The sequence below is a fragment of the Callionymus lyra genome, chromosome 5 (assembly GCF_982586985.1).
Source record: "Callionymus lyra chromosome 5, fCalLyr1.hap1.1, whole genome shotgun sequence".
NCBI lineage: Eukaryota > Metazoa > Chordata > Actinopteri > Syngnathiformes > Callionymidae > Callionymus > Callionymus lyra.
The window spans coordinates 20915827-20936737 of record NC_141822.1 but is presented as its reverse complement, the minus strand read 5'-3'; the positions used below and the strand labels follow the sequence as shown (position 1 = coordinate 20936737).

Genomic DNA, 20911 nt, shown 5'->3' with positions numbered 1-20911 from the left:
TTTTAATGCTGGTGGTGAATTTATTAATCATAATAATACTGTTTAAAATTACACAATACCTGAAGACAAAAAATCAAGCTCACTGACGTCAACATGGAGTCAAGAAAGTGAACCATTGCTGTGAAAATACTGAATAATTGTTGTAGAGTGGGTTCAGTGCACAGTCAGACAGACTCGTACTCCGTCTCCCAGGCCACGTATCTGTCCATGAGGTTTCGTGCGGAAGGTTTGGTGTGTGAGATGACGTCCAGAAAGTCGGCGGAGGTGACCGTTTCTAAATGGATGGCTGGCATGTGTGACATTGCTGGAGTAAAAAAAAAACAAACAAAAAAAAAACACTTGAATAGTGAGAACAACATTTTCTTCAGGACTCCACCATGTTATGTGTCTTACTGTTGTCATGTGACTCCAGCGCACAAAAGATCTTGCGCACAGGCCTCATGGCAGCTTCTTTACACACCAGCCTGATGTCTGAGCCCGAGTAACCCTCCATCTCCTGAAATCACACACGTCATCAGATATGACTTCACTAACTATTAAAACATCTTCTTCAAATTCATTTTGTCTCCCACCCTGGGGTGTGAATAGGAACACGGGTATATTTGTAGTATTCCTAATAGTATTAGTGCTTAAAGTGCTTAAAGTACTTGACTCTTGCGCTGTAGAATTTACAGACCACGTGACTCTTGACTAAGTTGTAACTGCTTTCCTTTGTTTTGAAACCAAATTATGTTTAAACATCCGCTTTAAAAGCTGCTGACGTCTACTGTATCCTCTTGTCCTCAGTCAGTCAACAAAGTCTGTCTAGATTTTAGTGTTTGTTTAGCTGCAGACGACGTAAGAACTACTGCCACCAATGGTCAATTAAAAGATCTATGATACAAATAAAATATGATTTGAAAGCCAAAAAAAAAGTTTGAAATATATATATATATATATATATAAACAATAAAGTTCTATCTATTTATATATTGATACAGTATCATGAAAATAAAACATTGCGATATATCAACATTTTTTCACACCCCTAGCCTTGACTCACCTTGGCTAACATTTCATAGTCGAGCTCGGTCCGTAGCTTCAGATGTCCCTTGGGGTTGAGGGCCGGGAGCCAATGAGCAATCATGGCCTGGCGTGCCGGCCAACAGGGAAGTCCAACCAGGATTCTCTTCTCTAACCGCCGAAGCATCGCGTGGTCCAACTCCCTGAGCGAGAGGAGAAGGTCAGTTTGTCAATGACTTAAACTACCTTTTTCCCTTCAGCGTGTCATTCCCAGGTGATAATATGCAACTCAATCTCTATTTTAACCATCCTTGTTGAGATGCTAACACTTACCACGGCAAATTGGAGGCTGCGAGTACAAACACCAAGTCGTCGGATTTAGCGAGACCGTCCATTTGAACCAGCAGCTCCGTCTTCATCCTGCGACTCCCCTCGTGTTCGCCTCTAAACACAAGGAATATAATCATGTTGAAAACTCAAACGTGATCCTAATTATTATGTCAAAATCTACATTTAATGCTGAGATTAAACTGAAGTTAATGTTTCTTTTCTTACATTAAAAATGATCTGTCAAAAAGAGTATATAAATAGTTCTTTAGATGAACTAATAAAAAAGTTATCCATCTACATAATCAGATTATAGTTTAACTCACAACCTCATAAACTATTTGTACTTTAGAAAGTTCTCCCCTGTCTGAAATCTTGGCGAACGAGAGGTTACGAGAGCGGAGTCCATTATGACATAACAATGGTCTTCATTCCTCCTCCATCCAAGTGAAATCACAACCCACTTTGTTTATACAACGAGACCCTTGGAGGTGGAGACGTCCGGAATTGATGACGCGTGGTGACAACCCCTGATGCCTGACCAATCACAGTAGAGTGGATGTGGTCATAGTAAACAAAATTTAATGTCCAGAAAAACAAGTTTTTTTTCAGTGGGCGGGGCTTAATCATATTTTCTAATGTTAATATTTCAATGACAAGAGAGTTTTGTACAAACAGACACATACTGATGAGTACAATAGAGTTTAAACATCTAATTAAAGACATATTAAATGTCTGTAAATTTAATTTTAGTTGTCCTTTAACAATAACTTTGAACTGACCCTAGAGTGCTCCCTCTCTGAGCCATGACTGACTCCAGCTCGTCCAGAAAGATGGTGGAAGGCGCGTGATACCTGGCCAGCTCGAACAACACCTGTGGAGGATTGAGTGACTCCATTGTTAGAAAGGCAACATTTTTTAAAAACTTTTTTATCACAGACGTGTTTCGTACTCGGACGAGCTTCTCCGAGTCTCCCCTCCACTTGCTGACGATGCTGGAGGCCGAGATGTTAAAGAAGGTGGTCTTGCACTCCGTGGCCACCGCCTTGGCCAGCATGGTCTTGCCCGTACCTGATCATAGATGCAAAGTCATTTGTTTGTGAAATCTCCATCTGAGAACTTACCTGGTGGACCGTAGAGCAGCAAACCCTTCCATGGAGACAAGATCCCAGTGAAAAGCTGTGGATACTGAGAAAAAAGGGAATGTAAAAAAAAAAAGAAAAAGCAAATACTGGCAAAGAAAATAAAAACATCTATTTATTTCCTAATTCTGCAATGTGGACGAGTAATACGCGGTGATGTATGAGCGAGTCGCCCGCAAATACCACGTGTCGTAAATTAGTGTGAATCTGAGGTGATAAACAAGAGGCGCAGTCAAAATCGCCGGCGCCGACCTTTTACCCCAAAGGATGAATAATAATGGAAAACGGTCGGGGATTATGAGAACGAGGCCCGACGACGACGTTATTCAATAAAAGCGAGCGGCGGGAATACAAGATAGACACATCCGTCCTCATGCGAGCGTGCAAATGTCAGGAGGATGCAGACGACCTGATTGGCTGTCATCATATCCATCAGGGGGGGGTGTCTGGATGATGATGATGATGATGATGATGGAAATGTATTCCGCTGTGTTTGCCTGCTTGTGACGCCACGTGTCGTATCGTTCTGATTGTCCATCCATCTGTGTATTGTGTTACCATATTATCCCGTGGTATAGATTTCACGTCAGCCTAACGGACTGGCCTGACCCCGGCCACCCTTCTCCTCTTTAAGCCCTTCTAAAGGAGATGTATTCAGAATCGAAGACAGGCGGCCGGTGCTGAAATACCAGCGTGCCTCGGCGGCGGGCGAACCTTAATGGGATAGACGATGGCCTCCTTGACTAATCGCTTGGCGTCCTCCAGGCCGATGATGTCCTCCCAGCGCACGTTGGGGCTGTGCAAATAGATGTCCTTTAGGGAATGAAAACATGGAAGGGGTCACATTAGCAAAACATCTCTGCTCTCAAAGCTAGCTTGAACATTTATGCTACAGGGTGGAAGAAAACATTCACTTTTATTAAAAGAATTTATCAATTCATACAATGCAAGGATGTGGCATCGACACGTTTCATGCCCGTGGACAGTCACGACACCTAGTGGACAATAGTGGATATTGTAAAGAGGCGAAAGCTCGCTAATGAATGCCCTCAAAAGTAGTACACTCAAGTCTACTTTAAGTTTACTAATTGTACACTAAAATTGAGGTACTTTAAGTTTACTTTTGACATACTATACTTCAAATGTTGTAGTACATTTCTGGAACTCCTGTTGTGTTATCAGTTTTATCTTGCCCTTTAAAGTATATACTTTATTGAATATTGTTCTGATTGTTTAAGCGCTTTGTGACCCTGGTCTGGAAAAGCGCTATACAAATAAAAATTACTTACTTACTTACATTGATGTATACTTATGCTCAAGTATACTTAACCCCCATCATAAATCTACATATATATGATCAAGTAGTGATAGAGTTCAGGTTTATCGCTAGAGTACGTGTGTTCATTTCTATTACGTTTTTTACCTTAAAGACATACAGAAAATATTTACATTCAACTTACCCTTTTTATTAATCAAGTTCTAGTCACTTTTTATAAGGGTTTGGCAATGAGAGTTATGTCCATGTACATACAACCTTTTTGAATCATTACCAGGTATAGAAATATTTTATGTGCGTCCAAATGACTGAATCTACAGGTGGCAGAAGAAAACTTTCCAAGTATGCACTGAACTTCTAGCTTAGTTGTTAAATACATTTACCTAAATCCATGCTAGAAGTATATACTACATTGGTAGTATTGAGAATAGTGTACTTTGAGTATACTTCTCTAAACTATAGACTCAGAGTATATACTTATATACTGGTAGTATAGAGAAGAATATACTTGAATGTATACTTCTTTAGACAGAAAATGTTCCTATTTAGTCCGAAGAAGTATACTTTAAAACACTACAAATACATTACACCCTTGTATACTTACTGTACTTGAACTTATACTTCAGAGGTTTATTAGTATACTTGATAAAATGAACTTCAAAAATACTACTTTTTTTGCTAAGGGCTTGTGTGGAGGGTTTACAGCCACAATTCTCTTATATAATTAATACATTTTTGGAAAAATGACCGCAAATGGGTTAACACACTTTAGTTGGAATATTTGATTAAAAATATTTCAAGAAGTTTCACACTGTAGGGCAACCATAAGCCCCCCTTTTACAGACCACATATTTTTTTCAGGTGCTAAAAAATGATTTTTCGTTCTTTATCTTCAAACACACTTTTTGTAATCATTTTGGAACATTCTTTTGTGTCTTTGAGAAAGTATTCTCACCAAACAATCAGTGAGAAGCTGGTGAAAGAAGCCGTCTGTGTTGTTATAGCTGTATATTGCTGATTCTGAATCAGTTTAAAATGTGGATGATTAAAAAAGAAATATTTAAAAATGGGGTTTTCTCAAGCACTCAAAATATTTATTTAAAAAAATATAATGGTCTCTTTTTAGCTCCTTGGTGGCGCCCTCAGTTTTAAAATGACTTGAGGTTTCAATCAAATAGTTGTTCAAAGTAATAGATTATAGAGTAAAGAGTGACATCTAGTGGGAGATAACGTGACTGCATCATAAATCTTCATCAGCCCATCTTCCAGGGGGGGCGGGCATTAAAACGGGTATTAATGTATGTGTTCAATCTTGTACAAAGTCAGAGATCCTGTGTGCATGTGTGTCTCACCCTGCTGATAATGGTAGCCAACTCCTTCATTTCACCGCTCAGTCCCTGAACTCCGCTCAGAGGCTTCAAAAGACGCTCCTGCAATACACACAATGCTTATTGTTTTCCTTTTTTTTTAACCCCAATCTTGCATTTTTCATTTTTTTTACCATATGTTCGATGTCACCACTGCTCCCTCTTCTGTCAGATATCTAGGAATAGAAAAGACACAGCAAGAGGAAACATATTCAAAGACAAAACTTGGACAACATCTATTTATTACCATACGTAAAGTACAATTATTATTTTTTAGATCTAAACCACCTTTCTGTTGACAGGTGCATCCCCAGCTGCAACGTTCTTGAGGGAGGAAACATTGAGGCCAAAATCTGATGACTCCACCACAGATATGTTATCCTGCGTAATCGATAAGAATCACAATCATTGAGAAATCAAACATTTGAGCAAAGAATTATGGAATATCTGACGGGAACGAGCAATAACCTTTTTGAGTTCAGTTATCCTTTGGCTTTGGTTGATTTTGGGAAGAGGTTTTACAACTGAGCAAACACTCCTGAAAGACAGAAAAGGACACCATTACCTCCTGACATGCAAGATTGTATTTCAAAAACATGTTCTTACCTTTTTAAACCTGCACTTTTTCCACATCTGCCATCGCCTAAAGATAAAAAATAAGTTGGAATTATGTGGAAAAAGAACATGATACAAATACAAATAAAGTTACATACCTGCCTCTGATGTTTTCCTGATGAGCTTGGGGTACTTCTGGAACTTCACATAGTGGTAACTCTCGTACTCCATCAGCACCATCTCCAAATCGATATTATCGCAAACCTCGAACCTTCTCGTTCCCTCGTTCATCTCCTGATCCAAGGCCAGGGCTGCAGCCACATACCTAAACCAGAAAGAGAACTTGCTTTACGTTTACACGGGACATAATAATATGTGCAATGTAATTTCAAGTCAGCTTTTTTGTATGAAGATCTTCTGCAATAGGTTTCACTCATGATCTGGTTGTATGTGCCATGTTTTACTACATTCTAGTTGTTGGGTTTTTTTTGTTGTAAAAAGAAGACATTATGCTTTACATCGTGCAGGTTCAAAAAAAAAACAAAAAAACATTAGATTTTTAAATAAATAAAGCAACCAGAAGACAATATTACCCCTGGTTGAGTAGATGTTGATAAATGAGGATCAGGAGACTCTTTCTTCGCATATCAGTCCTCTGCTCGTCCTGTTTCAGAAGAAAAACATCATTAACAAACGTGAATTCATTTTGACACGAATTTTTAATAATTGTACTCTTAACTTATGTCTGGTCTTCATGCAACTTGTTGAATATTGTCACTTCAGGATTTATAGCGATTTAACTCGTCATTTAGTTCAAAGTACAGCCGACAGAGGGCGACAAACGCTCTTAACTCGAGTGGAAACCATGGTAACCCGTGGACGCTGATATACGAGCTACACTAAAACAACACTTTTGTTTCGAGTTACGGAACATTTATCTGGCGATGTATACAAATGCTGCAACACTTGACTCACTGAAGTGGGAACTTGTCTCGATTACTAATGCAAATGTACAGCATTTATCGTCAGAAAACTCATTTACAGTTTTATTTTACCGCGAAAAACCGCAGGAGAAACGTTTACTCACCGCTTCCCTTGCTTGGTGAGAGACTTTAATTGACTGGTAGGACAATTCCATTTTATATCTTGTATTTGATTTGTTTTAATAGTTTTTTTTTTCCAGTGTGCCGTAAATGTATTCCAGCGGAGTTTGTTTACGCCGATCGTATGTCGCAAACTGCCGTATTCTGCTCTGACGTAACGTATATTTCACAAATAAAACATTTTTAATAAACACTTAGAAGGTTCAACGTCGTTTTTATAATTAATTTAATTATATTAATTAAAAATATGTATGTTTGTCATTATGGTTTTTAAATGGTCCATCTTTCTTATATCAAGGTAAATATGGAAACATGACGTCATCGTCAAGAATATTTAAAAATAGATGTTTTAACAAAGCCAACGTCTCCCAACAAAGTCCGACTGTTTACATCAAAGTTCGCGTGTAGACAATAGATATTTATGTCCATAAAGATCGGAGGGGCTCGTTCAGCAGACTTGTGTGGGAATTATTTAGGATTTTTAATTCTACTTATATTATTTCTACTTGCAGCCTTTTTTTTGTTTATTTGCAAAACAAAAACAAGTTCCTAAAGGATTTTTTTTCAAACTTGTTTGAACAAACAAGTTTTAAGTCTGCTCATCATTTTAGGTGATAGAAGAATTCCCCACCAAAACTGCTGACCATGCAGGATGTTATCAACACCATGAAAGGTACCGCCCTGGGCGTGGCGGACTTTCTCACACCGGTGCTAAAGGAATCCAAATTTAGGGAAACCGGAGTCATCACACCGGAGGAGTTTGTGGCGGCAGGAGATCACATGATCTATCATTGTCCCACCTGGAAGTGGGCCACGGGGGAAGAGGCCAAGGTGAAGCCTTACCTACCTCCTGACAAACAGTTCCTCCTGACACGCAACGTGCCCAGCTACCTGCGCTGCAAACAGATGGAGTACTCGGAGGAACTCGGGGCCATGGTGGAGGAGGACGATGGGGACGGGGGCTGGGTGGACACCTACCATAATGCGGATTTTTTGGGAGGCTCCAATGCCGTGCTGGACATCTCTCTGGATAACAAGGACCAAGCCGGGGCGTGTCGCGGCGAAGAGGAAGAGGACGATGGCGAGGCGGCCGATATGAAGAAATTCGAAGAGGACGGATTGGAGGAATCCGACGAGGCCACCTTGGATACCAATAAAATGGCGGAAGCCAAAGGGAAGCCCGCCATCAAAGACATCGTCCTCCAGACCAGGACGTACGATCTGCACATCACGTACGATAAATACTACCAGACGCCCAGGCTGTGGCTGTTCGGATACGACGAGGACAGGAAGCCACTGACCGTGGAGCAGACGTACGAGGACATCAGCCAGGACCACGTGAAGAAGACGGTCACCGTGGAGAACCACCCTCACCTCCCGCCGCCGGCCATGTGCTCCGTCCACCCTTGCCGGCACGCCGAAGTCATGAAGAAGATCATCGAGAACGTCACGGAAGAAGGACGGGAACTCGGGGTGCACCTTTACCTCACTATTTTCCTCAAGTTTTTCCAAGCCATCATTCCCACTATTGAGTATGACTACACCAGACACTTCAAGATGTAGCTTCGACATTAGCAATAATCATAGTGTGTCATACAAACATCATCGATAATTCTGTAACAACATTGCAAAGCGATAAATACATATAACTAAATTCGATATCCAGCTCAGAGGGACTTATTGTGATACATTCGAAAGACTTAAACAATATTAAACATCTACTTTTGGCATGTCATATCAGGGGACACCATAGGATGTCCATCTTTCTTACCTTAACCTGTTTTCTCCTATAAATTACATATGTTCATTTATCGCATGCATGGAAGTCATTAGTTGTCCTTCCTGTCTCCTGCACTACATAAGGAATAATCTCGAGATCTCACATACTACAGAAGACAATACAGACCATAATAAATAAACATTTTAGAGAAAAGTTATTTTTAATGTTGAACAAACTAATGGAAAAAATGAATACACATTCTATATAAAGTCATAACACAGGTTACCATTCTTCACAAACATGTATCTGCTGGTCTTTTCAACCCTTGAAATAAAATAAAAATAAACATTCCTATTGACATTGATTTGAGAAGTTTGTTTCGTGGACCATGAAAGCTATTTTAGCTGTTGTATTTGATAAAGACATGTCTCTGACCAGAAACTGTTTCCTTCAACTGAGAACAATCTCTAAATTTAGGAAAAGGTTGTCACAACATGATCTGGAGCTTGTAATCCATGCGTTTGTGTCTTCTCGCCTGGACTATTGTAAAAGTTTATTTTCATGGCTAACCAAGAAGGAGCTGTCTCGCCTGCAGTTGATTCAGAACTCTGCAGCGATAATTCTGACCCGCTCTAGTAGAAGAACTCACATTTCTCCGATCCTTAAAACTCTTCACTGGCTTCCAGTTTCTTTCAGGATCAACTTCAAAATTGTGGTTCTTACGTTCAGAGCTATTCATGGTCAGGCTCCTCCATACATCCCTGATCTGATCCAGCCTTACACCCCAGTTCGGGCTCTGAGGTCTGTGGATCAGAATCTGCTGATGGTTCCTCGCACACGGTTCAGGACCAGAGGAGAGAAATCCTTCCAGGCTGTTGCTCCTAAGCTTTGGAATGATCTTCCTCTCTCTTTGCGCTTGATGGATCTATTGACTCCTTCAAGAAACATCTCAGGCTTTTCCGGATTAATTTTCTGGAACTCCTGTGTTCTCAGTATTATCTTGACCTTAAAAGTATATATTTTATTGAGTATTGCTTTGATTGTTTAAGTGCTATGTGACCCTGGTCTGGAAAAGCGCTATATAAATACAAATTACTTATTTACTTACTTATAAACTGTCGCTCTCACATAGAAAACATTATCCTCAGGCTGGTTTGATATATAGATGGATGGCTGTTTTTTTGCAAGGTAGCCTGAAATGATGGATGGATGGATGCATAGACGGATGGATGGGCTAAAATGTACCTATAGCAAAGGATCAGCAACGTTTAATCATGAAAAGAAAACCTTTATTTACAAATGGTTATACAGAATCAACCTGGCCTCTAAAATCCTTACTATGCTTCATGAAGTTTCATCAGCCCACTAGTGTCTAGCTGTGCTGTTATCCTGTATCTAAAGCATTTAAATAATGACATCCTGGACTTTTGCAAACCAAATTACTATGTAGGTCTGTACCTAGAACCCCCACACCACCCACACCCCCTCTCCGATAACAACAACTTTCTTACTTACAAGATTTAATGAGAACCAGATAACTAAACTGCTTACACACAAAAAAAAACATTGTATAAATAAAAAGTTCACCTATGACATGAGCTGTAGTTGTTGTGGAGATTAAAGCTCACTTCAACACTAAAGCAAAGAAGTCAACATGAAAGAGATGCCCAGTGATTTAGATTCAAGCTGGTGTCCATCTGTGCAAGACGGGTGGTGTAACTTATATAAAGATCAAGATCCAGGAGAGGAGACGTAATAAAGATGAGAATAACTAATAAATAGTTTATGGTGAGGAACTGCAGTTTCGAAAGTAGTGCTGAGAGATATGTGCAGATTTAAATAAAGAGCTGGATATCATTGTTAAACCAGATGCTAAATGAAGAAAAAAAGATGGGATCACATGGAGGAGGAAAGATATCCTCGTACTACAAAAGGTTTGTGAAATGGTCCCTTCAACGTCTATTGATTTTACTGACTACAAAGTTGTTGCGTGAGCAATTATGGCTATTTATGGAGTTTTTGGTTAGATATTGTTACTTGTAATTATGGGGTAGTGAAGCTTTATGAGGCAGAATCCTTACCTTTAGCGCCCATTAGATGGCACTCTTCTCTATCATATAAGGCTTTGAACAGGTATTCTAGTTAAACCTCTCACCATTATTAGACTATAAAATAGACTAAAATGTTATTTCTCCAGGTAGTGGCATCATCTGATGATGTCTGAGATGGTGGAGCATCTGTACAGCACAGAGGTCAGTCAGTTTTTTTATTTCCGTGAATGCAAATGTGGGGCATACATACGTGAATATGTGTCTTTTTAAAACTCTTGCAGAAGATGATAATGAGGCAGTTTATGCTCCTGCAGCGACAGGGCCACGTCTCCGATTATGTTTCAGTGGAAGACATGAAGTCGTGGCTGCTAGCCAGCACGAGCTTTCAGGAAGAGTGAGTCAATTTCACAGCAAGAATCTGCCGAAAAAAAAAGGAACCACTAACTGCAAATCTTTCTTTCCCTAAAGGTTTGAGAAAACGATGGGGTTGGAAACCACAGAGCTCCGTCAAAATGAGGCGGTAAAGAACAAATGTTACACAAATACTTGTTCAGTGCTCATCCTATTACAGTTCCATTTGTTGATAATCAGTTGCTTATCAAACAAAGTTGCAGAGTAAGACACATTTGTCAGATGCAACGGCTTAAATCTGGGTTCATACAAGGATTTTGCATCGTACTGTCTGATGCTTAAACTTATGACCATTGCATGAAGCCTCAAACTAGTGATGAAGCTTCATGAAGCTGTGTCATCATTTTATAGCCCAGGAGGAGTCACTAAGTGTTGTCTTGACCTTTTAAGTATATATTTTATTCGGTATTGTTTTGATTGTTTAAGTGCTTTGTGACCCTGGTCTGGAAAAGTGCTCTACAAATATAAATTACTTACTTACTCTTAACTTGAAATGTATTAGGTTTTCACTAAATTATAACTGTGGAAAGCTATTGATCATAGAGTAAATAGAGTGGCATCTAGTGGTCTCTGAAAATAATGGCAACGCTTCATGAAGCTTCATTTACTAAATGCTTCCAGAAAATCATTTTTTTTAGTGTAAGAAGGAATCCTTATTTGCCTTTAAACAACACAGTTCTGACTCCTTTTATGCACTATTTTTATGATGTTAGACGATATATATGTATTGGTAAGAAAAACGTTGTTTTGAAAGCCTTTTTTTTTTTTTACACATTTCCTAAAATAAATTAACAACACATGACCATGAACTACACTACAAATGAGTAATTTAATCCAGAAATGACAATAGAAATCCTTCAGATGTGGAATTATAGCACAAAGACTTAAATGGTAATTGTTGAATGATGTTTCACAAAACAGTGCGTTTATTTGCAAAGTATACTAAAGATCAAATCAAATGAAATTCGACGAAACCCTCACTTAATTTATAACATTCACGAAACCTACAATAGTGCTAATATACACCACAAATGATATCATAAAGAAAAGTTCTAACTGGGGCCCACATGCTATTTTGATTTTTAAAATTGAACACAATGTAAAGCAATAAACAATAACTACACTTCTGTCAATATTGTCACATGAAAGTTGATTTATTATAATATTATTGAATTCTTCTTTATTTCTCTTAACTCATCAAGATAAGTCGTGGCCTCACAGATATCTCTAACTATGTGTTGTCTATAAATAAATCGTGGCTGGTATTACTCCAATATAATGTAAAGATCCTTGTTAAATGGATGCAGGAGATTTGTATTATTTGTGTGCTAGTAAATTATGCAACTAACTCATTATTCATCCAATTGATCTGCTTGCTCGATTCTTTCAATTTTTAAAGCCTCAGCTAGTGTTTTATTGATGCAGACCCGAGACAAACACATTGATTTTTGTACAGGTGCTGACCTCGAGGAAGAGGCAATGTCTGGACCAGATCGAACTGGAACTCCTGGAAGAACTTGAAAAAGAAAGAATTCTCTCAGATCTTTACAAGAGAAAGGTAGGAAGGGAAATATCAGTTTGTGGTGGTTACCTGAGTTCTATGTGATTTGTGTTTTTATGTTTAGATACTATTCTGTTAATACATGACAACCCAGACTGGTGACAAAACATCTCTGACAAGAAAGGTTACCATGTTCCAAAAAAAGACATTTCCCCCCAAAACCCTGGAAATGGCTTATGAATCCAATAACTATTTTGGGTAATTTATAAGGGCTTTATTTTCATGGACGAGTCTTCAGATGTTTAAGTAAACTTGACCAAAACAAGGGTCTAGACTTATCACAGGGTAAAGTCACTTTAGATGCAATTCTGTTGTTTTTTTCAAAATAAAACACCTTTCAGACAGTAATAAGTAATCAAGAATGGTCAGAAATTATATCATTTAATGATACACGTCCTGGAGAGGGAACCTCTATCCACTTCCTCTAATTATTTGTCATTGAATTAATTCTCTTTTGGTTCATTTTGATGTGAAGCAAGTATTTTTAAAGTTCCTGTTTTTTATTCATCTTTTCTGCTCTCAAAGGTGACCCTTGAAGGACACACACTCTTTCTCTCGGCGGTCCGACCCAGAACTGAGCAGGATGTCAAAGATGGACTCAGAAATTTATCGAAAAGTCTTCTGGAGTTTTTCACAGGTTCTAACGTCGATAGTATTCGTTACTTGACACTGATATTTGACTGCTTGGCATCAGATGTGGTGGAAAAAGTTCTCAAGCATCTCCTGGACAAACCTGAGCCCCAGCCAAAGGAGGACCCCTCACAAACCCAGAACCTATACAAGGACGCTGACACCAGTTCAATGGGGGAAAGGGTGGAGGCTGCCAGCGTTGATATCGGAAAAATGTTATCCGATAAATTAGCATTTTCATTTGATCTGGTCACGGATTCAAACAAGACAGAGCTGGAGCAGATTTGCAACTTTGCTGCACACTCCATGGTCCAAGAGAGTCACACAAACATCGACGACCTCTCGCAAACCTACGACTTGATGGACTTTGATGAAAGCTTCTTCATCGCCCGGGAATGCGTCATCAGTGCCATTCAGGACATGGAGGAGTGTGTGCTGCATAAGGCATACGACTCTTTTCTCAACGATTTTTCCGATTCTTTGACGATGGAAGAACCAGAAGACTGTCATTGCAGTCTTGCTACCGAAATGCCAGGTAAGATATCTTCTTATCCAGCTAACTTAAAGTCCACGTAACAAAGACAGCGTTCTCTGAAACTCTTCGACATTTATCTTCTAGCTCCTTTGACAGACAAGAAACCAGGAAAAGTGGGGAAATTCCTTCGTCAAATTTGGAAAAAGATAAAGTGGAAATCGATGGAAGATACATAGATGCAGCTGCTTTAAAATTAACCTTAGAATATATATTTTAATAATAAAGATAATAAAAAACACCTCAAATTGGTTTACATGTATTAAGCATTACACAATTGCTGTAAAACACAAATGTATAATAATTACACAGACAAGACTGTCACACACTCCTTAAAATCACCCTTTGTATTGTCATTCCAACAACGTTTGAATATTACCGTCAATGTTTGGACAGCTTCAGCTTATTTTTGGTTGATCATTGGTCCTAAAATTCAAAATTACATTAAGGAGTCTCCCTCTTCTCAAAACTAGATAAAAGATCAACAGAAGTGAACTGAACCGACAGATTGTAAAGTATAACGAAACTAAATATTCACAGAAAAACCTTTTATTATTGCAAAAATATAGTGTTTATGTCTGTTCAACTTGTGATGGGCTGATGAAGCAGCAGACTAAGATTGAGGTCAGTAGGTGGCACTCACAGTTATGTCTTCGATGGAATACCTTTTTAAAACCAAGCCAATCAGTTGTACTACAACTAACAGTATAAGAAAAAGACAGTAAAAATAATACTTAGTCCATCATCAAAAATATATTTATTTCCACACTCTGGTAAAACACACTTTAGAGCAGCTCATTAATGTTTATTTTTGAAACCATAAATTCACTTTTAGACTAGAACCATGATGTCAGTGTCGACGATAACAGGGCCAGACATGTACATTTATTGATAATTATATGGCAAGTTAATTTAAAGCAGAATGTGTCAGTAAAAAATATGCATCAGTCTGTCATTCAATTCTATTTTTTTTTTTTTTAAACATTCTCTAGAAGTTTATAGTTAATTGTGAAAATTGTTAAAAGCATGAGAACAGCGATTAAGCCCGTTTAATAATCGTAATGGGCTTCAAGATCAACAAGCACTGGTGCGCTTTTATTTTTAAACTCTTGGGGGCAGCAAACAATTACTTGAGATGGATGTGGGTCACCTATAAATACATCAAGATGAGGTCCAGATCCCCCCAAATTCTGTTATGTAATCTCAAGAGTAGCATAATATTAGCCATTTATAATTTCATGGTTAATTTCAGGAGCACAAACAGTAGCTAGTTGAAGATAAGATTTTGTAAAAGCTCAGTTTTTATTATTCAGTTTAATTAAATGTATGACACACACGCACGCACGCACGCACGCACGCACACTTTGGCAACATGTGTGCAAGTACAAGTCAAACCTTATAATACCGTATAAATTATACTTTTGTTAATTCCCGATGCAACGTCAGTCTTTAGGACTCCAGCTTCAGAAAACTCCTAATTCCGTTAAATATGTTCCGGACTCTAAAAGCAAGGCTTTTGCGTAAACACGAATTATGTAGAACATCGTTACAAAATCCTGAGTGCTAAAAAGGGTGTCTGCCAAAGCAAAACCCAAGGTGGACGGGATGAATCCCTGGCCGTACTCCACCATCCAAGTCCCGGCGCTCCATTGGACAGATGTGGCCTCCCCAAGAGTGTGCACGATGAAGTCACCTGCAGGAAGAAGGATGTTGAACTTGAGAAAGGAAACCATGAGAATTATTAAAACAATAGAGAATTACCAGGATAGTAGAGTTCACTCTTCGTCGTTCCCTCCTTCCATTGTCTGAAGGTTCCAGAGATGATGGTGTCAGAAATCTCTGCCCAATAACGACCTGAAAAAAGGTAAGTATGTATTTTATATTTGTAGAGTGCTTTTCCAGACCAGGGTCACAAAGCGCTAAAACAATACCCAATAAAATATATACTTAAAAGGTCAAGACAACACCGAGACCAACACAGGAGTCTCAGAAAAATCAAGGAAACTAAACAATAAACAAAGGTAACTTTAAACTGTTAAACCGTTCCTTGTGTTTTGCCTGGAATTCTACCACATCTTTCTCACCTGAATGTCCTCCAGTGTCTACTGCTGTTCCAAAGAGCAACAGGTACTCCGTGAGTGAGGCATGGAGGAGACACATGGAACCCATCCATCCTCCAGCATTGACAAAAACCCACTGCAGGTCTTCGTCTGGCAGGATATGACCAGGATACCTGAAAACAAAAAGCCATTTGATTGACATGTCAAGGGCATATATAGCGTTATAAGCGACACGCATGTTGTGTCACTTCATTAATAAACCATTATCTGTAATTTCCACCATGACAAGTTCCACTTTTCATTGAAAAGATTAATTGTTGAGGGAAACTTGAGCTGGTTCAAACGATACAGTTTTGAGAATGTTTCCAAAATGTTTAAGATGTCTATCTCTTATTTATAGATCAGTTCTCAGAATTATCTTAACTAACATTCTGTGGAAGACATTGTAAAAATGTCTGTTGGTTATCTTTCTGAGAATATTTGGTGACAACCTCTTGAAATGTCAACAGCACTTTTAGAACATGTTCTCAAGAACTCTGAGCAGGTGTCAATACAGATATTTTGTGTGTTCTGAAAACGTTACAACACTGCCCAAAGGTCCTCAAGAACCCTTCCTCGAGCAACATGATGTTTGGATTTCTTGACATACAGATACTTTTAGAAATAGAACTCATCCTTAAAATCTGTAAACACAAACCATTATAAGGTTTTCTTACCTTTTCCTGAGCTCCACTACCACTTTGGCAAAGGCCTGATCATGGTCTTGTCCTGTGAACACCAAAAATGGGATTGGAGAAATGCACTTGAGGTGAGCACTATAAATGGATCATATTTAACAAGGATTTAGAGAACACTAACTGACATGTACCTGCATACTGTTTGGCCAACTTGGCGATATCTTCTTTGTTAAAAACATATTCCTTGGATGCCAACCAGTGCCTTAATAGCAGAACGGCCAGGACGCTAAGAATTACAAGTATGAACAATCTTAAGAGGGTTTTAAATACATGCATTATGGAAGTAAAAGCGAAAACGCAACAAGTTTGTGCAGCATGAGTGTAAACTGAAGTGCAAAAAAAAGAAACGTGGAATCGCCACTGAGTTTATTTCTGGTCAGGTGGGGGCGTGGCCTGTGTTTTCAACCAACCAGAGACCAGCATGAGATGACAGCTCAGTTGGTTGCCAGATTAAGCAGAATCCCCCTTTCTATAAATGTACTTTCTACCTAAATTCAACATTATCAAAAACATAATTTCAGTAACGTATATTGGAATTTCAATTTATTTCATAAATATAATTTTGTTTTTGTTTTAAAGACTCGTTCTTGGAGTATATTATATCAATGTTTCGTACACTAAGGCGCCCCACACTCAGGAAGTAGCGCCCAGGAGTTATGCTAGTAGCATCAGAGCAGAAGTACATGAACTGATACATGAACATTAGTTTATGATATAAAACTATCGCCATGAGCACCAACGAGGGCGTTTGTTTCGATCCAAAAGGTATTTAGTTAAAGCTTACTTCATACCTTGAGTTGTCATTCAATCTCGTTGTTTAAAATACCTTAGTAAATAAGTTTTAGTGGCTCAAGTTATAAAGTGTAAACTATTACTCCATAATGTTTATATATCTTAATGCTAAATTGCTTTTTTCATATAGTTTCCACATCAAGCATTACATTGCATATTATTGCTATTATATTTATGTTTAAATGATCACATAGTGTTGATATAACAACTTGTCTTTAAGTTAAACTTGCTTTGAAGACTCAAACAAAACATGTTGGTTAAATTCATTGAATTGTGTCACTACATAAAACACACACAAATACAATTAAACAACTGTTTCAAATACTTTTTCATTACCTCTAGTCTTTTTTTTTTTTTTTTAACTAGTTGTAAATTATAATGATTTATTTATGTTTGATTTTTTTTTTCTTCCAGAGCACCAGCACCAGCGTTACAACCCGCTCAGGGACAGCTGGGTTCTGGTGTCAGCCCACCGGATGAAAAGACCCTGGGCTGGCCAGTTAGAAAAACCTCCTGAGGAACAAATACCCCGATCTGATCCCAATAATCCACTATGCCCAGGAAACATACGGGCGAATGGAATGGTAACGGCCGAGTGTTGTTTAATCCATCCATTATTTTTATGAAGCCATAGTCCATCACACTGTACTAATGATAGTAAATCTATGCTTTAATCCTCGATGTCTGCAGAAAAATCCTGACTATAATAGCACGTTCGTTTTTGAAAATGACTTCCCTGCTCTCCAGCCAGATGCTCCAGATCCAGGTGGGTGGAACGTCCTGTAACACATTATCTAATTTTATATATATATATATAATTTTGATTTGTTGTTACTTTTTTTCAGATCCAAATCAACACCCACTATTTCAGACTAGACCGGCAAGAGGAGTTTGGTAAGAATACATTAAAAAAATAAATGTTTGCTTGCAAAAAATGAATGAATGCTGAAAATTACCACATCTTGTTTTTTTTCTTTTTTAATGATCGATATCTCCTGTCTAGCATACAAATAATATGAGCATTTAATTTATTAAATCGTGTGATATAGCAAACATATCAGGTTATTGCATGAATAATAGTCAATGGTGAGTTAAATATTATTTACTATAATATTTACTGACATTGAACGTGCAAATGGGTTTCTCTTTTCTACCACTAGATGGCAATGTTTGCTCACTTTATCAAAGTTGAATGACTACGTTTTTGTTTATTTCATGGACTTAAAACTGTGTTTTGAGGCTGGTGACAATCACAGAAATGTTACTCTTAATATAGCAAAGCATTTCTATTTATTTACGGATCAATTATTGTTAAAGCAGCCCAGATAAGCCAGCTGCTGGTAGTGCAACTTAATAATGGATCAAGATATTGCACGTCTTGCTTTAACCCTTGTATCATCTCACGGGTGTCATTCACTTTGACCAAGGCAAAAAAAGGGATAACACAAACACATTTGTTTTCGGACCTTTGGGTCACCTTGACCCTGAGATAACGAAATGTTAACCAAAGGACTGTTTTTATAAGTGGCAGTGTCAAGTAGTAGAAAGGAAGGGAACATATTCACGTTTTAATGTAATTTTATTTAGTCTTTTCTTACTTCATGTACACAGTCTTGATGTGTATACCTCTCACTTTGCCAAGAGGATATCTACAGGATGCAGCCTGAACCAGAGCTTGTTGCCCCGCAGCAACATGGAGAGCCAATTACTGTGCTGACAAAACCTACTGTTGGGTTTTAGGGATTTAGGTTGTGGGAGATTTAGCCAAGATAGAAAAAAAAGGCTTGAGGTGAGGTCATTTGAAAGGATCCGTCTGCATCGTTCCATAGAGAATTGATCGTTAAGCTTGTGATGGATCAGTCAAATGACAGACTTGGTATAAAAAAAAACATTTAGACACTTTTGGAGCAAGTATTTAATGGAAAAGCTGAGCTGCAAAATCTTACACAAAGACATGTGAAAACACAATTTATTTAACAATACCGTTATCCATTATTGACTCTGAGAGTTATTAAAGTTGTTAACATTGTATCACACCTACAGAATATAACATTGTTAGAAGAACATTTTACGCTTACAAACAACAAACAAATACTGTAGTCACACTCAATAATTAATGTTGTACCAGATTCTCAGTCCATAGAAAACTCCATTTAAAATGTTCTGCCGAGTCAAGGAGGGCAAAGAATCACATTTGAGTCCAGGAAACCGAAGGAAGAAATACACTGAGGATATTTATAAAATATAACTTATTACATGTTAAAGAAATAATTCACTTTATTTCTGGGAATTAGATAAAAAAATAAGCACCGTATATATAAGGTACCTAAACGGGGAAGAGAAGTGAAAAAGAATGTGCTATTATTTCTTGAATCTAGTTGATCCTAAAGCTCCTCTGGTTAGAGACCAGATACAAAAATGGATTAATTTACAACAAGACACACTTTTGTTTTCTCCTTGAAGCACAGACATCCACTCACCTCATAATATAACAGTTTAGTTCTGGATTTAATTCAAAGTCAAGGCCTTCACCCCCATATCTCTATGATCTCCTCCACGTCCTCACTCCCCCCCACACCTCAAGATCCTCCTCCTCCATTCTCCTGTCTGTCCCTTTGGCCTATCTTACCACCAGGATTCAGCCGCTCTGCTCCTCATCTCTGGAACTCATTACCACCCGAACTCAGAAACAAAGACTCATTTACGCAGTTCAAATCACAACTCAAAACTCATCTGTTTAAAACGGCTTATTGCATCTGATTTCATTCTCTCTAGCATTTCTTCTCATTTAAGTTCTTCTGCAGCTCCTTTTTTTAAAAATGTATTTTACCTGCAGTTTTATGTTTTATCATAGATTTGTAGGTTTTTGTTTGGGTGTGTAAATAAACCTATTCTTTTTTTCATTTGTGTATTTACAATTAACAAGCCAATAGTCACTGCGTTTGTTCATTTTTGTGTTGCAATTATTATCTTATCTTGTGAAAAGGAACAATGGAATCCTTTGAGATCCCGTCGATGACTGAGGATGAGAGGATACTATGCAACCCACTCCCGCTGCTTTTAAAACTGATGTTTTTGGCATAATTCAGTACAATTAATTTAACGAAGAGGGAGTGAAAATACAACCCTACAGAATGTGAACATTGAGTGCCCAGAAAGGCTTCTTAAAATAAAATGTATTATTATTAACAAATTCCTTCTTGTTTTTTCCAGAGGAATTACATTCAGAATATATTGCTTTTATGAAAGCAGGTGCCCACAAGTCATGATATCAAATATGTATAATGGTTAATATTCAAGTATGGAATATGAGGTTAAAGCTTTTGTGGGTCACATAGGATAACTCAACAGCTCCCTCCTTTGTAAAAACATTGTAATTGCATCTTTGTAAAAAACTGAAAACCCTCTGCCACAGACCTCAAGTGCATGAGTTTACCGAATGAAAAAATGGTTCTTTGGGTCAGTTTTCACTTCCTGAATGTTCCAAAACCTCAATCATAAGGAATTAAATCAAACCATGAGGAACGGAAACTGTTCAAAGTCAATCATTCAAAGACAATTAGAAGTAAAAAAAAAGTCACAATATTATGTAGTGCTGCTTTAACAGATGAAGAGTTATTGTTTCAATCAACCTTTGTATGTTTG

The 20911-nt window shown here is 38.1% G+C and overlaps 4 protein-coding genes and 1 pseudogene across 5 annotated transcripts in view; 3 read left to right on the top strand and 2 right to left on the bottom strand.

Annotated features, from left to right (window-relative positions):
* Nucleotides 1-53: 53 nt before the first annotated feature.
* On the bottom strand, nt 54-6987 carry katnal2 (katanin p60 subunit A-like 2). Its single transcript, XM_087791375.1, has 16 exons — nt 6757-6987; nt 6263-6333; nt 5828-5994; nt 5721-5757; nt 5583-5652; nt 5403-5495; nt 5249-5290; nt 5100-5177; nt 3186-3284; nt 2454-2517; nt 2282-2400; nt 2112-2203; nt 1336-1446; nt 1043-1205; nt 394-496; nt 54-304 (listed from the first exon to the last, which is right to left on the bottom strand). The coding sequence occupies exons 1-16, from the start codon at nt 6805-6807 to the stop codon at nt 165-167; spliced, it is 1500 nt and encodes a 499-aa protein (XP_087647501.1). The 5' UTR covers nt 6808-6987; the 3' UTR covers nt 54-164.
* Nucleotides 6640-13910, top strand: LOC148079716 (uncharacterized). 2 transcript variants are annotated; one of them, XM_087791377.1, is made up of 7 exons: nt 6640-6771; nt 10690-10744; nt 10825-10937; nt 11012-11063; nt 12411-12512; nt 13041-13680; nt 13765-13910. In XM_087791377.1, the coding sequence occupies exons 2-7, from the start codon at nt 10706-10708 to the stop codon at nt 13854-13856; spliced, it is 1038 nt and encodes a 345-aa protein (XP_087647503.1). In that variant the 5' UTR covers nt 6640-6771; nt 10690-10705; the 3' UTR covers nt 13857-13910. The 2 variants fall into 2 exon arrangements, with proteins under 2 accessions (XP_087647503.1, XP_087647502.1); XM_087791376.1 differs by lacking the exon at nt 6640-6771 and adding an exon at nt 9517-10426.
* Nucleotides 7410-8856, top strand: LOC148079717 (ubiquitin-like-conjugating enzyme ATG3 pseudogene; annotated as a pseudogene).
* A 505-nt stretch (nt 13911-14415) lies between the features above and the next one.
* Nucleotides 14416-16816, bottom strand: sigmar1 (sigma non-opioid intracellular receptor 1). The gene is made up of 5 exons (XM_087791395.1): nt 16606-16816; nt 16454-16505; nt 15762-15910; nt 15439-15531; nt 14416-15370 (listed from the first exon to the last, which is right to left on the bottom strand). The coding sequence occupies exons 1-5, from the start codon at nt 16748-16750 to the stop codon at nt 15141-15143; spliced, it is 669 nt and encodes a 222-aa protein (XP_087647521.1). The 5' UTR covers nt 16751-16816; the 3' UTR covers nt 14416-15140.
* A 305-nt stretch (nt 16817-17121) lies between these two features.
* galt (galactose-1-phosphate uridylyltransferase) overlaps nt 17122-20911 on the top strand; it is a 30636-nt gene continuing 26846 nt past the window's right edge. The window contains exons 1-4 of the mRNA XM_087791389.1: nt 17122-17239; nt 17681-17850; nt 17957-18032; nt 18112-18160. Coding sequence (XP_087647515.1) covers nt 17203-17239; nt 17681-17850; nt 17957-18032; nt 18112-18160 — 332 coding nt within the window. The 5' untranslated portion in view covers nt 17122-17202. The remainder of the gene's footprint in view (nt 17240-17680; nt 17851-17956; nt 18033-18111; nt 18161-20911) is intronic.